The following is a 16,689-nucleotide window of genomic DNA, read 5'->3' on the forward strand; positions in this document are numbered from 1 at the left end:
CTACATATATTTTTCTAACAATTAGACTTAATCTGTAAATATTTTTTCCCTACTTTGTCCCAAGAAGTATTTAAGGATGCTTGATTTTTTAAGTTGTCTTTCTAGCCCATCAAAAAATCAATTTCCTATTTCAAAGCATATTTTTATTAAAAATTTAAGCAAAACAATTTGGAGAAATACTTTATTAAGCAACACGTATTTTATGAACTGACATGATTTCCCATTGTTTAGATACCATCCTTTTTAGAAGTAGAGGCTCTTCATGTGGATTTTCCCATTTTCATTAATCTCTTCCTTTTATATATATGCTTTTTTCTTAGACTTGCTCAACCAATAACTTCTTGTTTTAAATATTCCATAAAAGAAGTCTGTCACTGACCTATGTTCTTGAGCTATGAATATGAGTGATAAATAATTAACAAATTTAAAAATATTTCATACAAAATATTTGGGAGTACTCATATGAAAATGATGGTTGTTTTCATAATTGTGTCCTTCTTTGTAGGATCCAAATCTAAAAAAAAAAATTATTTAACATGTAAAAACCATTCAGAAACATACACACACAAACATATATATATATATGTATATATATATATTTTTTTTTAGAGCCAGAGTTTCACTTTGTCGCTCTCGGTAGAGTGCAGTGGCATCGCAGCTCACAGCAACCTCCAACTCTTGGGCTTAGACGATTCTCTTGCCTCAGCCTCCCAAGTAGCTGGGACTATGGGCACCTGCCACAATACCTGACTATTTTTTGTTGCCAGGTTTGAACCCGCCACCCTTGGTATATGGGGCAGGTGCCCTACTCACTGAGCCATAAGCACCACTCCCCAGAAAGATACATTCTTATGTAAAACTTCAACCATAATCTATTGTGGTTTTACTTATATATCATAAAACCAGAATTGATGTGATAAATTTCTAAAAAACCAAATGAATAAACAGAAAAGGAACCGCGTGTATAGGGAAGGCTGACTAAAATGTCTAACTTCCAAGGTGCTCTGTTCACGCTTGTGGATCATTCCAGAAGCATAGCTGTTTACAAATTATTGGGTGAGGAGAGAGGAGACATCAGTCACCAGATCACTGCAGGAAGAAAATGCCAGAGGGAAGAAAGGCGGGAAGGTGTAATTCTCAGGGAAAAGTGCCAGAACCTCCCTGAGTCCCTGGGAAGCAGGTGAGGAGCAGAACAATAAGGAACAAGATACGGACAGAGATCAGAGGAGTTTGGAACCCTCTGGAAAGGGTGGCGGGCGTCTGTTTTTCCTCCCTCACATCTCTGGCACATTGCAGGCTCCCCAACTTTCAGAGAGCAGCTCTCTACCCTCAGGAGCCCAAAAGACGCAGCTGCCTGTGAGTTGGGAGCTGCTTCTTTTTCTTTTTCTTGAGACTGAGTCTCAGTCTATCACCCTGGGTAGAGTGATGTGGTGTCCTAGCTCACAGCAACCTCAAATTCCTGGGTTCAAGTGAACCTCTTGCCTCACCCTCCTGAATAGCTGGTACTACAGGCACTCACCACAATACCCAGCTATGTTTTTAGAGACCGGGTCTCACTCTTGCTCAGGCTGGTCTTGAACTCATAAGCTCAAGCAATCCACTGACCTCAGCCTCCCAGAGTGGTGCTGGATTACAGGTGAACCGGGAGCTTCTTAAGAACAGAACACTGGGCTGGCAGCCCCCTCAAGGTTGCTCACTGTCATCACCAACCCGAGCTGAGGCGGCAGGGGCCACACTGCTTCTCCTCCCATTCTGTGCTTTTGTCCTCCCCAGGGAGCTTCAGCCCTTCAGGTTTTTTTTGTCACTGTTCACCACACCAATATCTCCCAACACCTGCCCAGACTGCCAGGGCCACAGTGGGCCAGTGGGTCCCAGGGGAATGGTGTGATCCCAGAGCTTGGACATTCAGTGTGGCTGCCTTCCAGGGAGAGAAGAGTGCAGCAAGCTGGGGCCAGGGGGCCTTGCGACAACTGCCCACAGTTCCCATGTGAGTTGCCATAGGTGCCCCAAAGAACAATTGAGCCCAAACTCTCAGGAGCAGCTGTTTCCCTTCTGTCTGTGAACCCCCCACACCCAGGATTCCACAGAGAGGAGGGCTCATGCCTTTCCTCTTAAAGATCTGCAGCAGACCAAAGGGTGGTGAGCCTCTGAGCTCCTGCCTGCCGGCCCTCCCAGTGCTGCCCACATGGCTGCAGTAGCAGAGCAAAACATAACCAGAAGAGGAGGGGCATTCAACCTACCTTAGAACATCACAGGCAACTTGGGACCAGCATGCTTCTCCCTGGCCCAGTCAGGGATTGAACTTGGGAGATCAGAGCACAGGCCTGCAGGCCAGATCCTGTACCCCTAGGACTTGACTGTGCCATTTGGGGACAAAAAAGGGAGATGGGAGATCTGTGAACTAGCCTTGGGAGGTGAGGGAACCATGTGGGCAGAACTGAAAAGGGAAGTGAAGTATGGGTCTCAGCCTCAGTGCATCTGTCAAGAATCCTCCCCCCACAGGAAAGCTACACCTTTGCTACTGTTGGGATCCTGGGCAGGGATGTTCCCAGCCTGCAGGGGCATTGCTGGTAAGCTCAGCTAGTTTGGGCTATTACTTGTGGCCAGACACCAAAAAGAGATCCACTGGGTAAAACCAGTCTTAGCAAATTTAGAAAAATTGAAATCATATCATATATTTTCTAAGACCACAATGTAACAAAACTATAAATCAGGCCAGGTGTGGTAGTTCATGCCTGTAATCCTAGCACTCTGGGAGGCCAAGGTAAGTTGGATCACTTGAGCTCAGGAGTTTGGAGACCAGCCTGAGCAAGAGGAAGACTCCATCTCTACTAAAAATAAAAATCTAGCTATATGTCATCATGGGCCCCTGTAATCCTTACTCAGGAGGCTGAGGCAAGAGGATCCTCTGAGCCAAGGAGTTTGATTTTGCTGTGAGCTATGATGACACCACAGCCCTCTACATAGGGTGACAGAGTAAGATTCTGTCTCAAAACAAAACAAACAAACAAACAAAAAACCCTATAAATCAATCCCAAGAGAAACTGTCAAAAATGCAAAAATATATGTAAATTAAACAACTGCTGATCCTTGGGTTATTGACGAAATCAAGATGAAAATCATATCTATTGATGTTTACTTGGTCTGCTATGTTTCTCATAGTCAGCTGACAATTTTAATGCACAATTCAAAGAATTTTTGCAATGTTTTCATCAGTTGTGCTTGCACTGGCCTCCCTGATCTCCCTTCATGAATGACATTTTCTCTCCCCTGAGTAAAAGGTTTAATCCATTTATCACTGCCATTTTCTTCATGGCATTATCCCCATAAACTTGGACTAACACGTCCCTAATTTCATTTCCACTCTTGATAAGTTTAATGAGAAATTTATAGATGTTTATTCATTGCTCTAATTCAAGCTCTGACATTGTTGCAATGGCACAGCAATAATGAATGCCACTCAGTAAGACAATGCCAGTGTCAGTATGTTGAGAAACACTGATATACTAAGGTTATAAAACCTTACTGAGTTGTTTGTACAGTGCAGGCAACATAAGCTTATGGTGGCAAATTCACGAATTCAATCATCAGACCTCCTATATCAGTGGTTCTCAACCTGTGGGTCACAATCCCTTTGGGGGTCGAACACCCTTTCATAGGTGTTGCCTAAGTCCACCCTGCATGTCAGATATTTACATTACAATTCATAACAGTAGCAAAATTACAGTTATGAAGTAGCAATGAAAATAATTTTATGGTTGGGGGTCACCACAACATGAGGAACTGTATTAAAGGGTTGCGGCATTAGGAAAGTTGAGAACCACTGTCCTATATGTATATATACACAAAAAGGAATACTATTTAGTCTTTAGAAAGAAGGAAATCCTGTCATTTCCAGCAACATGGATGAACCTAAAGGACATTATGCTAAGTGAAATAATCCAGGCACAAGAGACAAATACTTCATAATCTCATTTATGTAGAATCAAAATAAGTTGAACTCATAAAAGCAGAAAGGGGAATGGTGGTTGCTAGTGGCTGGCTGGGGGCAGGTTTCTAATTGAAACTCTCAATTAGACAGAATGAAAAGTTCTAGAGGTCTAGTAAGTGTTCACATCACGATTATTATTTTATTTTATTTTATTTAAAAATTTTTTTTTGAGACAGGGTCTTGCTCTGTTACAATTGCTCATAGCTCACCACACCCTTGATCTCCTGGGCTCAAGCGATCTCCTGCCTTAGCCTCAAAGTAGCTGGAACTACTACAATCTCATACCACCTCTTCCAGCTTCACCATGATTTTTAAATGAAGGCAAGATTTCTACTTATGCCTTTGTTATTTTCATAATTAAATGAAGTGGGAAAGCAGCTCTAGCTCCCTTCACAGTTGGTTTGGATCAATCTGCGATTTACAGCTAGCCAAAAATATTTTACTTGGATTTCTCCACACTCCTGGTACATATGTGAAGAATAAGGAGACAAGAAAATCTTTTTCTTCCCATATCTTCTAGCTTCCATTTAAGACAGTGGTTCTCAACCTGTGGGTCATGACCCTTTTTTAACAATGAAAATACATTACGGCATTAGGAAGGTTGAAAACCACTGATTTAAGAAGTCATCTCAATCAGCACAAGGATAGAAAATTTCTATTAATATTTTATCCCTACTGTTACTATTACAACTATTGTTGCCACTGCAGTTTGGTTTAACACTGCCATTCACTATGAGCTTGAACCTTAAATAACCTTTGGATGTAGACACTACCTTTTTACTGTTTTTAGATGAGGGCCTGCAGACTTAGATACATTAAGCAATTGTCCCAAAGTAACTGAGCAAAAGTGAGGACTTGAACAAAACAGATGACCCCAGTTTCTTCCCAATCAATTTACACTTACAGAGGGCAAGATAAACAGCTAATCACTGGAACCAAAGCAAATCACTGCTTGGCTACAGCTCTTCTCATTCACTGCCTACATTCTGGTACAATTTTTTCTTGTAAGAAGGGACAAGGAGGAGAAAGGGGGTGGAGAGATGTCTATGTCTCCCCAAACATGAGAAATTTCTACAGCAATTAGCTGGTACAAGTAGAAATGTCCAATAATAATAACATATAGGATGTGTTCTGTGTTTAGCTTTTTTGGGAAGTTTCCTCTCATTACCCAGTTATGAGGGAGAAAAGAGCATGTACTACTCCAAATGATGAGTTTTTCTACAAAGAGATTTCTCAGATAACTTCCATTAAAAACTAAACAAAACAAAACCCTACACACTTGCATTTCACATGCTGGAGCACCTGCAATGTAAATGAGTTGTCTATGCCCTGTAGTCTCCATCTGAACTGCACAATTGGAATAACCTGGAGAGAATTTTTTAAAGCCCAAAACCCAAGAGTTCCCAATGAATTGGTCTTGGATGGGCCCTAGGCAATGGTATTTTTTTTTTTTAAATCTCTCCAGTCAGATCTAATGTGTAGCCAGAGCTGAGCGTCCCAGGGCTTCCTTCCTACTTACTAGTTCCGTCACTGAGTAGCCACAAAACCCAGTGAAGTCACTTTGTGTTCTTCAGCCTGAGTTTCCTCATCTATAAAATATGGATAACAAGAGTATCAACCAATGAGGATTAACTGAGATAGCAATGAGCACCTAGAACAGAGTCCAGGACATAGCAGCAGTCAAATATTAGCTGTTGTGGTGGTGATGGTGGTGATGGTGGTGGTGATGGTGGTGGTGGTGATGGTGGTGGTGATGATGGTGATGGTGATGGTGATGGTGGTGATGATGGTGATGGTGATGATGGTGATGATGGTGGTGATGGTGATGGTGGTAGTGATCATGGTGATCATGATGGTGGTGGTGATGATGGTGGTGGTGGTAGTGATGGTTATGATGGTGATGGTGGTGGTGGTAGTGATGATAGTGGTGGTGGTGTAGATGGTGGTGATGGTGGTAGAGGTGGTGGTGGTGGTGGTGATGATGGTGCTATGGTAGTGATGATGGTGGTGATGATAGTGATAGTGCTGGTAATGACAGTGATGGTGATGATGGCAGTGATGACAGTGATAGTGATGGTGATGGTGGTGGTGATGGTGGTGATGGTGGTGGTGATGGTGGTGGTGGTGGTGGTGGTGATGATGGTGATGGTGATGATGGTGGTGATGATGGTGATGGTGATGATGGTGGTGATGGTGATGGTGGTAATGATCATGGTGATCATGGTGGTGGTGATGATGGTGGTGGTGGTAGTGATGGTTATGATGGTGATGGTGGTGGTGGTAGTGATGATAGTGGTGGTGGTGTAGATGGTGGTGATGGTGATGATGGTGGTGATGATGGTGATGGTGATGATGGTGGTGATGGTGGTAGTGATCATGGTGATCATGGTGGTGGTGATCATGGTGGTGGTGGTAGTGATGGTTATGATGGTGATGGTGGTGGTGGTGTAGATGGTGGTGATGGTGGTAGAGATGGTGGTGGTGGTGGTGGTGGTGGTGATGGTGCTATGGTGGTGATGATAGTGATAGTGCTGGTAATGACAGTGTTGGTGATGATGGTGGTGATGACAGTGATAGTGATGGTGATGGTGGTGGTGATGGTGTTGGTGGTGGTGGTGATGATGGTGGTGATGGTGATGATGATGATGATAATGATGATGCAGCAGATGAGGTTTTTATTTTTTCTTTTGGCCCAAGGTTGTGATTACAACATGTTTCTCCATTCCAGAGGACACGATCCATAACTTCAATCCAAGCAGGACTTTATCATTTTTACCATGGGCTCCCTTACCTGAAACAAACTTCTAGAACTGAGAATAATTTCTAGCTCATTTTGAGGGGATACGTAGGTTCCCTGGAGGGGGTGCAGTAGCTCATAAATGTAGCATGCAACATAAAGGAACTCCTCACCTGGGATTGAAATGAATTCTCCTGGGAACGTTTCTGTGGTCGATGACCACTTTCTGGTTGTCTCTATAATTAATGGGGTCGTCAGGGATCCTAAATTTGGCCATCTGAATTTCAGAATCACTCAGTTCAGCATGGGAGATTCTTGCATAACCCAGTCTGTAGCAGAAACAAATGGTTTGTAGAGGTTTTATAACCATATAGAAATATAATGAGGTCTAGATGACAAGACCTTCATTAACAAGCCAATTTTCTATTTCTAACTCTCCTCTGTATATCACTAGAATTAATAAAAACATTGCTTTTAGATATAAATGAATAAGGAATATATACACAGATTTAATTAACTAATATTCTTAGCAGCCTTATTTTACCTTTTTACATGAATAAGTATTCCGTCTACTCAAATTCCATCTACTCAGTTGCCTCCCACACAATTATGTTTTGAGTTAATAACAGGAATTCTGCAGAAGGACAGGAGTGTATGCCTAAATTCTTTCTTACCTTTAAAAATCCAAATACCACATGCATATTTACAGCCACACTTAGGAGTGTAAAATCAAAGATGTTACATTCCTGAAAAAATTCCAGATCCTGTTTTGGCTTAGAGCTCAGGTTCCAGATCCCTGCAGTTCCTTGTAATTCTAGGCCACTGTGTCTAGTAAATCTAGGCTAATTATTTCCCAAATCTCTAAGATCAAAGTTCTAACTCATTTCATAGACACAACCTTCAAGGATACTCCAAAAGATGTCCAGTTTCCCTGACCAGACGGGCTTGACAATCCAAATTTTCCATTAAAATAGGGAACCTCAGCCAGGCATGGTGGCTCATGCCTGTAATACTAGCACTATTGAAGGCTGAGTCAGTAGGATTGCTTGCAGCCAGGAGTTGAAGACCAGCCTGGGCAAGAGTGAGACTCTGTCTCTACTAAAAATACAAAAATCAGCCAGGCATGATGGGGCACACCTGTAATCTCAGTTGGGAGACTGAAGCAGGCGGATCGCTTGAGCTCAGGAGTTTGAGGTTGCTGTGAGCTAAGAGGACAGCACTGCACTCTAGCCAGGGTGACAAAACAAGATCCTAACACAAACATTAAAAAGAGGGGAAAGGATCTCCCATTGTTGGGAGATAATAATAAGTATTTATGAAGTACATACTATGTGCAGGGCATTGAATTAGGTGATTTGAGATAAAGTTTTAGAACTGGCTTTGTGGACAGAAAGTGAAAAACATTAGCCCCTGACTTCATTAATTTGAGGATCCTTAAAATGCCCTTCCTCTAGGTTATGGACCAAATGTTTGTATCTCCCCACAAAATTCATATATTGAAGCCTTAATTCCCAGTGTGGCCGTATTTGGAAATGGGGCCTCTAAGGAAATAAGGTTAAATGAGGTCATGAGGGGCCTGTCCCATTGGATTAGTGTTTGTAGAAGAAGAGACACCCAAGACCTGTGTCTCTGCAACCCGTGCCAAAAGGAAAGGCCATGTGGGCAATGTGGGCAAGACGGCTATGTGAGACTGAGGGGGACGGCCTTCCCCAGACACCAACCTGCGGGCATTTTGATGTTGGATTTGCAGCCTCCAGAACTGCAAAACAATTAATTTCTGTTGTTTAAGCCATCCAGTCTACAGTATTCTGTTATGACACAGACCAGGCTAACATACAATCTTAACGGTTTAGATATATATGAACATATATCTCATATACATATGGTCATGAATGTATAAAAGTTTATATACTATAACGTGCACACACACACAGAGTAATCTCATTCTCCCAAGGAGAAGTAATGAAGGTCTCAGAGCCCAGCAGTTAGCTATTATGGACAGTGGTTAACATACCACTGTACCTTGGCGCCCTAACTTTTTTTTTGAGACAGAGTTTCACTTTGTTGCCCTCAGTAGAGTGTCATGGTGAAACTCCTGGGCTCAAGTGATCCTCTTGCCTCATCCTCCCAAGTAGCTGGAACTACTACAATGCCACAATGCCCAGCTATTTTTGTAGAGATAGGGTCTTGCTCTGGCTTAGGCTGGTCTTGAACTCCTGGGCTCAGGCAATCTACCCACCTCTGCCTCCCAGAGTGCTTGGATTACAGGTGTGAGCCACCACATCCAGCCCTTCCCACATTTTTTTACAACTTGAAATTATGCTTATTTAAGCCTATATAAAAAACTGTTCTCCAGAAATTCTGATATTCCTATTAAAACAGTCACTTTAACGTATTTGTTTTTTGTTTGTTTGTTTGTTTTTGAGACAGAGCCTCAAGTTGTCACCCTGGGTAGAGTGCTGTGGCATCACAGCTCACAGCAACCCCAAATTCTTGGGCTTAAGAGATTCTCCTGCCTCAGCCTCCCAAGTAGCTGGGACTACAGGTGCCCGCCACAACACCCAGCTATCTTTTGGTTGTAGTTGTCATTGTTTGGCAGGCCCAGGCTGGATTCAGACCCACCAGCCTCAGTGTATGTGGCTGGCGCCCTAGCCACTGAGCTACAGGCACCAAGCCCACTTTAACATATTTGAACAGAAAGCATTTTCAATCTGAGATATAAAATACTTCACAAAACTAACCCCTAACAAAACTAACTCTCTCCTACTTGACCCTTGGGAAACACCAAAGCAATAGCTATCTATCCTGTAGCCATTTGGATCTGTGCTGAGCCTTTTGAAGTTTCCGAATTGGCAGTGTAACCAGAACAAGCTTAGCATCTCAAGGGTCTCCTCGGCCCAGCTCAGTAAGTGCATGAACCCACGGAGTTGTTCAAGAACCAATAAAGGTTACCATTTCACTAAGGTGTATCCCAAATCCCTGGTCAGGGTCCACAGAGCCTTCCAAGGACACTCCCTTCCTCCCTGCCTGCACATCTCCCCACCCCCGCCATCGCACCCAGATACTTTCCAGGCCTACTAGCCTCATCTTTCTTCAAATACGCCCACACCGCCTGCCTAAGCTTTTTGCACTGAAGGATTTCTCTATGAGGAAGGGTCTTCTCCCAGGCAGCCACATGGCCCATTCCCTCAAAAGCTTGGCTCAAATGTCGTCTTCTCAGGAAGACCTGCCCGACATCTGCTGACAGCTGCACCCCCTCCTCCATTTTTCCCAGCATTCTCATCACCCCAAATAAGACATCCTACAATCATTCCTTATACTGGCTGCACCCCTCCTCTGCCAGTGCGGGATCCTACTCTGTTTTGCTTACAGTTTCACCACGATGCCTGGTTTCCATTCTTCTCCGTCACTACAGGGTGAACGACAAATGGGGTACAGAGGAAGGGACCCTAACAGTCTGCATTACTGGAGTGTAACTCAGAGCTGACTTTGTGATTCTATATCACCCCTAGAAGGCAACCATTTTCTCCCATAAATGCAGGCCATAGATTTTTGAATATAAAGTTGCTGAAGGGGTGATCAGTTCCTCATAAGCCCCTAGCTTCGGGCAGGCAGTGCCAAGATGTTCCTGGGTGATGAATCACTCTGGATGGAGGAGAGACTAGGGCCCAGAGAGGTCCACCCTAGAACCCGTGCCCAACACATTCTGTACTAACAGGAGTCCTCCTCCCCTGCACCCTCCCTCCGCCCCTGAGTTTCAGGCAAGGTCTACAGCAGGTCCCCTCCACGGGAGGCCCTGAAGGAGGACACACCTGTGCGTCAGCACCGCTCCAGGTGGTACACCCCCACCACCACTCTCATGTCACTTCCCATCCCCACTCCAGCCACGCTGGCCTCCTCCCTCTCACCCCAAATGCCCAGCATCCTCCCCTCAAGCTTTTACACTCACTGACCCTGCCCAAAGTGCCTTCCCCAGGAAGCAGGCAAGCCAGCGTCCTCGGTCCATTCCGCAGGGCCATCCTGCCCTGTGCCCCCTACGTCACCCACCGCAGCCACCCCGACATGCCCTCCCTTCTCACCTGGCTTTATTCTTTTTCTTTCCTCATACATAGCTCCACCTCGTATAGTCTATCCCATCTTATTTGCTTGTTTTCTTTCTCCTGCTATGGGAATGGACGTTCTATGATAGTCAAGGATTTTGTATTGTTCCTGTTATATCCCCTCTCCCTACAGCAACACTTGGCACGTAATGGATGTTTAATAAATACGCCCCTTTTTTCTTGGTATTAAGCTGCTCCTTGATGTATTTATGGAACTACTGCCTTCAAAACGATTTTCAGTTACATGTGTGAATTTTGAGACTGACTATATGCACTATATTTGGGGTCACTATATGCACACAGCCATGCATCATTTAACAGAGGGAACGTGTTCAGAGGATGTGTCACTAGGTGACGTCACCACTGCACAGACAGCACAGAGTGTGCTGTTCAAACCTACCTGGTGTCGCCTGCCACACACCTGGTTATGTGGTCCAGGCTGTCGTTCCTGGATGACAAACCTGTACAGTGTGCTGTTATACCGAATGCTGTACACAACTGTAACACAATGGGAAATATTTGTGGGTCTTTTTGTTTGTTTTATTTGGGGTTTTTTGAGACAAAGCCTTACTTTGCCACCCTTGGTAGAGTGTCATGGCATCATCATAGCTCACCATAACCTCAAATTCTTGGGCTCAAACGATCCTCATGCCCCAGCCTCCTGAGTATCTGGGACTACAGGCTCCCTCTATGGCACCTAGATAATTTTTCTATTTTTAGTAGAGATGGGGTCTCACTCTTGCTCAGTCTGGTCTTGAACTTCTGAGCTCAAGCGATCCTCCCACTTGAACCTCTCAGAGAGAGTGCTAGGATTATAGGCGTGAGCCACCGCACCCAGCCACAATGGTAAATATTTGGATATCTAAATATATCTAAACATTGGGAAGGCACAGTTATGATGCCATAATCTTATGGGACCACCATTGTATATTTGGTCTGTTGTTGATTAAAATACCATTATGTGGCACATGTGTGTACGCAAACAGATGCTAGCCAAGTACACACACACATATACATATACACTTAGGTAATATTTTTATATGGGATTTTTTTTAAAACAAACATAATTTACCTAGAGATCTCACTACAGTGTAGTAATGTTCCCTGCAAGTCAGTTAACTTACCCAAGATCATTAATTAGAGGCTGGCAAAGCTGGAATTCAAGCCCAGGACTTTCTCATTTCATGGTCCATGCTATTTCTACCACGCCACAGTCAGAACTGGTGCCGTTCCTAACGTGTGGTGACAGCAGCATATACGTACTTATCACACCATATAGCGTACACACATAGCATCCTTGTTATATAATTCAGCCTAATTTGCTTAGCTATTTATACCTTCTTAAATCATGAGACTATGCTTTGGGAAAAAAAAAGTTAAACTGCATAACCAGCCAAATCAATGTTTATAAAAAGTAACAAAAATTAATTGCTTCCATAAAGTTTTTCTTCTAGCATAAACTCAAAATATCACAGTAGTAAGAGATGAAATAAATAAAAACCAAACCCCTGTGCTCACCTGATCAGCCCTCGATACATAATATATTCACACCATCTGTCATGATCTGTGCTGTCGATATCCTAATAAAAAGCAGAGAAATGTTTAAAGCATAAAAAAACAAGGCTGTGCGCTGCAATGTCCCCAGATGTGATCAATCTCCCTCTGTGCTGTTTTCTCTTCTCATCTCCTACTGCTTCTTTAAATTATTGGTCCATTCTATGGATATTTATTGAGCACCTGCTACGTGCCCATTCCAGGGATACAAAGATTCAGGCGGTCCAGGGAGCAAGTTACACCGGTGTACAGGCAACTACCACAATATAGCCTTGACTTCTGGTGTCTTTGCATCCTGAGGGGAACTGCCCACCTCTGCATCAGTCATCCTACCTGTCTATGTCTCAACGCTCCTTCCTGACGGAGGGAACTCAATCACTTTTGGCCGCCTGGTACTTAACACAATGCCTGGCATTCAGCAGGTGCTCAATCTGTGTTCATTAAACCGAGTCATAGAAATAAACACATTTCAGGAGCAATCATAAGTCTTTTTGATGTTGAAAGCTTGGGACCAGAGTTATTTTTTATCAGAGAAGGAGAACAGAAACATTTTTTTTCTATGATGTGTTGAGAAAGCTTTAAATGTGAAGCTTTTATGCTGAAGAAAGAAATCGCCATTTTCTTCTTTTTAAATATTCTATAAATAAAAATAAACCTGACTGTTTACCATTTCTGGATTTTACTATTAAAATTTAGTTAAAAACACATTTTAAGTCTCTAAAAGAATATATCACAATTTCTTATATACCGTTCTTAAGTTTTTATGCTTAAGCTTGGTGATGAACGCTTGGATGACTTAATTAATCTTCATTACTATTCATGTTACATACACAGAGATACCTTCTGTATACAAAAAATTATAATAAATTTTAAGATTAAATTTTAAAAGTTTAATGATACAGGAAATAAATGAAAGAAACCCTAGCCTGGCTGGCCTTGGAAAGAGATAAAAATGTAGTCATTTAGCTGTTGAATGGGGAATAATAAACTATGAATCTATTTAACTATTTTTTAAAAATATGCTGTTAAATTTTAAGACTGCAGAATTAAAACACTCATTTCTTAAAGAGAAAAATCTGTTCATCCAAGCCTTGATGATTAAAACTCCTTTCCGCATTAAAAACTTCCTAATAGAAAAAGCAATATCAGGAGGGAGACAAGATGGCGGACTGAACCCAGCTTTCAACAGAGGCTCCCGTCCAGAAGGAGAGTTAAGGGACAGGAATTTAGTAAGTATCCTGGTGGACTTGAGCCTCACCAAGAGAGAAGGCTGAAGAACGCACATCAACACCGCTGAGGCAAGTTGTGATCACAAGGACGCAAACAAAAGGTACAAAATCCACCACCAAGCGGACGGGAGTCCCCCTCCCCCATGAGACCGGCTCAAGAGCCCCACAATTGAACAAGCGGGCAGAAATTAAAGGCCCTCCCAATACACTCCAGGGAGAGACCTTCTAAAAACTGGACCTACCTCCCCTACTGGGGTGCCGTGGCGTTCTCCTGCCGGACATAGGGCTGAATAAAACTTTGGGAATCCTTTGCCGGCAACCCTGAATCCCCGGTGCTCCCCTCCCGCCCACTGAGGTCTGGAGGCCTGTCCCCCAGGACTTCGGATCCTTGGGTGATTTCTCAAGGGGAGTGGACAGTCCCCGAGTTGCGACTGGTCAGCATTGACTCTGAGGCGCACGAGTGAGGAGAGGGCACCGGGCTGAAGGGGAGTCACGCCTTGGCGGCACTTCCCTGCGGTGCAGTGCACCAACCCTCCCCGGGCAACATTACGGGGCACAAGACTGAATAAGACTCTAGCTTCCCCGCTGAGAGCTGAGAGCCCCTACTCTCACTCGGGGTCTGAGGGCCTATCCCCCAGGAGTTCGGCTCCTTGGGTGATTTCTCGAGGGGAGTGCACAGTGCCTGAGCTGCGTCAGGTCAGCGCTGACTCTGGGACACGTGAGCGAGGAGAGGGCACTCTGCTGAGGGGAAATCAAGCCTTGGCGGCACTTCCCTGCGGTGCAGTGCAGGAGCCCTCCCCAGGCCGTAGTGTTGCATAAAACTGAATGAAACTCTAGCTTCCCCCCCCCACTCCCAATCGGGGTCTGGGGGCCCATCCCCCAACAGTTCTGATTCTTGGGGGATCTCTTGAGGGGTGTGGACCCAGCACAAACTGCGGCCACTCAGTGCTGACTCTGGGGCGCGGGACAGAGGAGAAAAGGGTCGCCTGAGTGCCCACACCAGAGCAGCAGTTCCCTGGAGGTAGATCAACAGCCGTTTTTTCTTTAACGGCAGAACGCTCACTTCTGGATATTCTGAGGCCACACCCCCTGTCTCCCTGGGCAACCAGAGGAGGCCACCGGTGAGCGGGGGATTTCCTGACACTGCTCACAAACCCGGGAAACTTCCAGGGCGGGGCCGACCCAGAGAGGTGTTTGAATGCAAATCTCCAGCAGCAAAGACGTTTGAACTCAAAACAGCCCGTCTTCTGTAGGCGATTTCAACAGGAACAGAGACAGAACCCCGCAAAGTTGTCTGTTCTGTTCTGTTCTGTTCTGTTAGCAGCATCCATCAGGGACGGGGCTAAGCCTGAGTGAACACCTCCTTCCCATCACCTGCATCAAACACTCAAAGATGTCAGGCCCCATCTCCTCCTGCTAGATAGCGGCAGTCTGCAGGGGCCTGGCAGACTTCCTTGCGATTCAGGCAGGTGCAAACCCCTGGAGTGTCTGTTCACTGCAGGCAACTGGGTTAGCCATCTGCAGAGATACCAGTGACTGGGTCCGACGGAGGGGCAAAGTGGGGAAGGAGATGTCAACCTTCCTAGACTGCTCTGTTTGCTGGGTGGCTCCTCCTGACTCCACGCTGCACTGGGGTGAGCTGTGTCAGAGGAGTCACCAGGCCCCTGTGATCCAGTTCCCAGAGACCTCTTGAACTCTCCCACCCGAGACAAGTGCCGATTGAGACAGCAGATTTGGACCTTTTGAACTGGGCTAATAGACTGAGGACTTTTCAGGCGGTGCCCTGGGTGTGCGATTGTAGGAAGGTTTGATTCTCCTTTTCCAACTGGGGCCAGAGGTGGGCAGGCGGGTGACTTAATTGCTGATTTTTCCACACAGCTGAGACTTCAAGCCAGAGTAGAAGTTGCAATAGGATCGAACAGAAACCAGCTGAAAGCAAGACAGAACCACTTTGCTCCACCACACCAGACAGGGCCCCAGTTTCTCAGGCCACAACACTGTACGGGCCCTCGATAAAACCCCAGGGGAAAAACCAAAGGGAGTAAAATAACCATGGGGTGGAATCAGCGGGAAAACTCTGGTAACATGAATAACCAGAATAGATCAACCGCCCCAAGAAAAGATACGCAGATATGATTGAAGATCCCATTCATAAACAACTGGCTGAAAGATCAGAAATCGAATTCAGAATTTGGATTGCAGACAAGATTAATAAAATGGAATTAGGAATTCGAGGAGAAATTCAAAAATTGTCTCAAGAATTTAATGAATTTAAAGACAAAACCACCAAAGACTTAGACACACTGAAGCAAGAACTTACAGCCCTCAAAGATATGAAAAATACAGTAGAATTCCTCAGTAACAGAATGGAGCAAGCAGAAGAAAGGATTTCTGACATTGAAGATAAAGTCTTCGAACGCTCCCAATCTCTCAAAGAGGAAGAGAAATGGAGAGCAAAAACGGATCACTCACTCAGAGAACTCTCAGATAATTCGAAAAAAAGGAACATAAGGATTATAGGAATTTCTGAGAATGATGAAGTCGCCTCCAAGGGCACAGAGGCCCTTCTGCATGAAATTATGAAAGAAAATTTTCCAGACATGCCTAGAGAATCTGAAATTCAGATAGCAGACAGCTTCAGAACCCCAGCACGATTCAACCCCAATAAGTCATCCCCCAGACATATCATAATTAGCTTCACTAAAGTTAACATGAAAGAGAAGATTCTCAAAGCAGCCCGGCGAAAGAAAACTATAACGTACAAAGGTAAGAATATTAGAATAACTGCAGATCTCTCTGCTGAAACTTTTCAAGCCAGAAGAGGCTGGTCATCAACTTTTAATCTCCTAAAGCAAAAAAACTTTCAACCCCGGATCTTGTATCCAGCTAAACTGAGTTTCATCTATGATGGAAAAATTAAATACTTCAATGCATTCATATGTAAATTTGCCATAAGTAAACCAGCTCTTCAGGATGTTCTCAGACCTATCCTCCACAATGACCAATCCAATCCTATACCACAAAAGTAAACTCACTCAGAAACTTCGGATCAAACTCCAACTTCCACACTGGCGAAAG

General features: G+C 44.3%; 1 protein-coding gene across 2 annotated transcripts in view; it reads right to left on the bottom strand.

Moving 5' to 3' along the window:
- Window positions 1–206: 206 nt before the first annotated feature.
- CWH43 (cell wall biogenesis 43 C-terminal homolog) overlaps window positions 207–16,689 on the bottom strand; it is a 104,347-nt gene continuing 87,864 nt past the window's right edge. For both annotated transcript variants that reach the window (XM_053577779.1, XM_053577778.1), the window contains 3 exons: window positions 12,347–12,408; window positions 6,902–7,057; window positions 207–514 (listed from right to left, as the gene is read on the bottom strand). In XM_053577779.1, coding sequence (XP_053433754.1) covers window positions 436–514; window positions 6,902–7,057; window positions 12,347–12,408 — 297 coding nt within the window. In that variant the 3' untranslated portion in view covers window positions 207–435. The remainder of the gene's footprint in view (window positions 515–6,901; window positions 7,058–12,346; window positions 12,409–16,689) is intronic.

The sequence above is a fragment of the Nycticebus coucang genome, chromosome 23 (assembly GCF_027406575.1).
Source record: "Nycticebus coucang isolate mNycCou1 chromosome 23, mNycCou1.pri, whole genome shotgun sequence".
In the NCBI taxonomy this organism is placed as follows: Eukaryota; Metazoa; Chordata; class Mammalia; order Primates; family Lorisidae; genus Nycticebus; species Nycticebus coucang.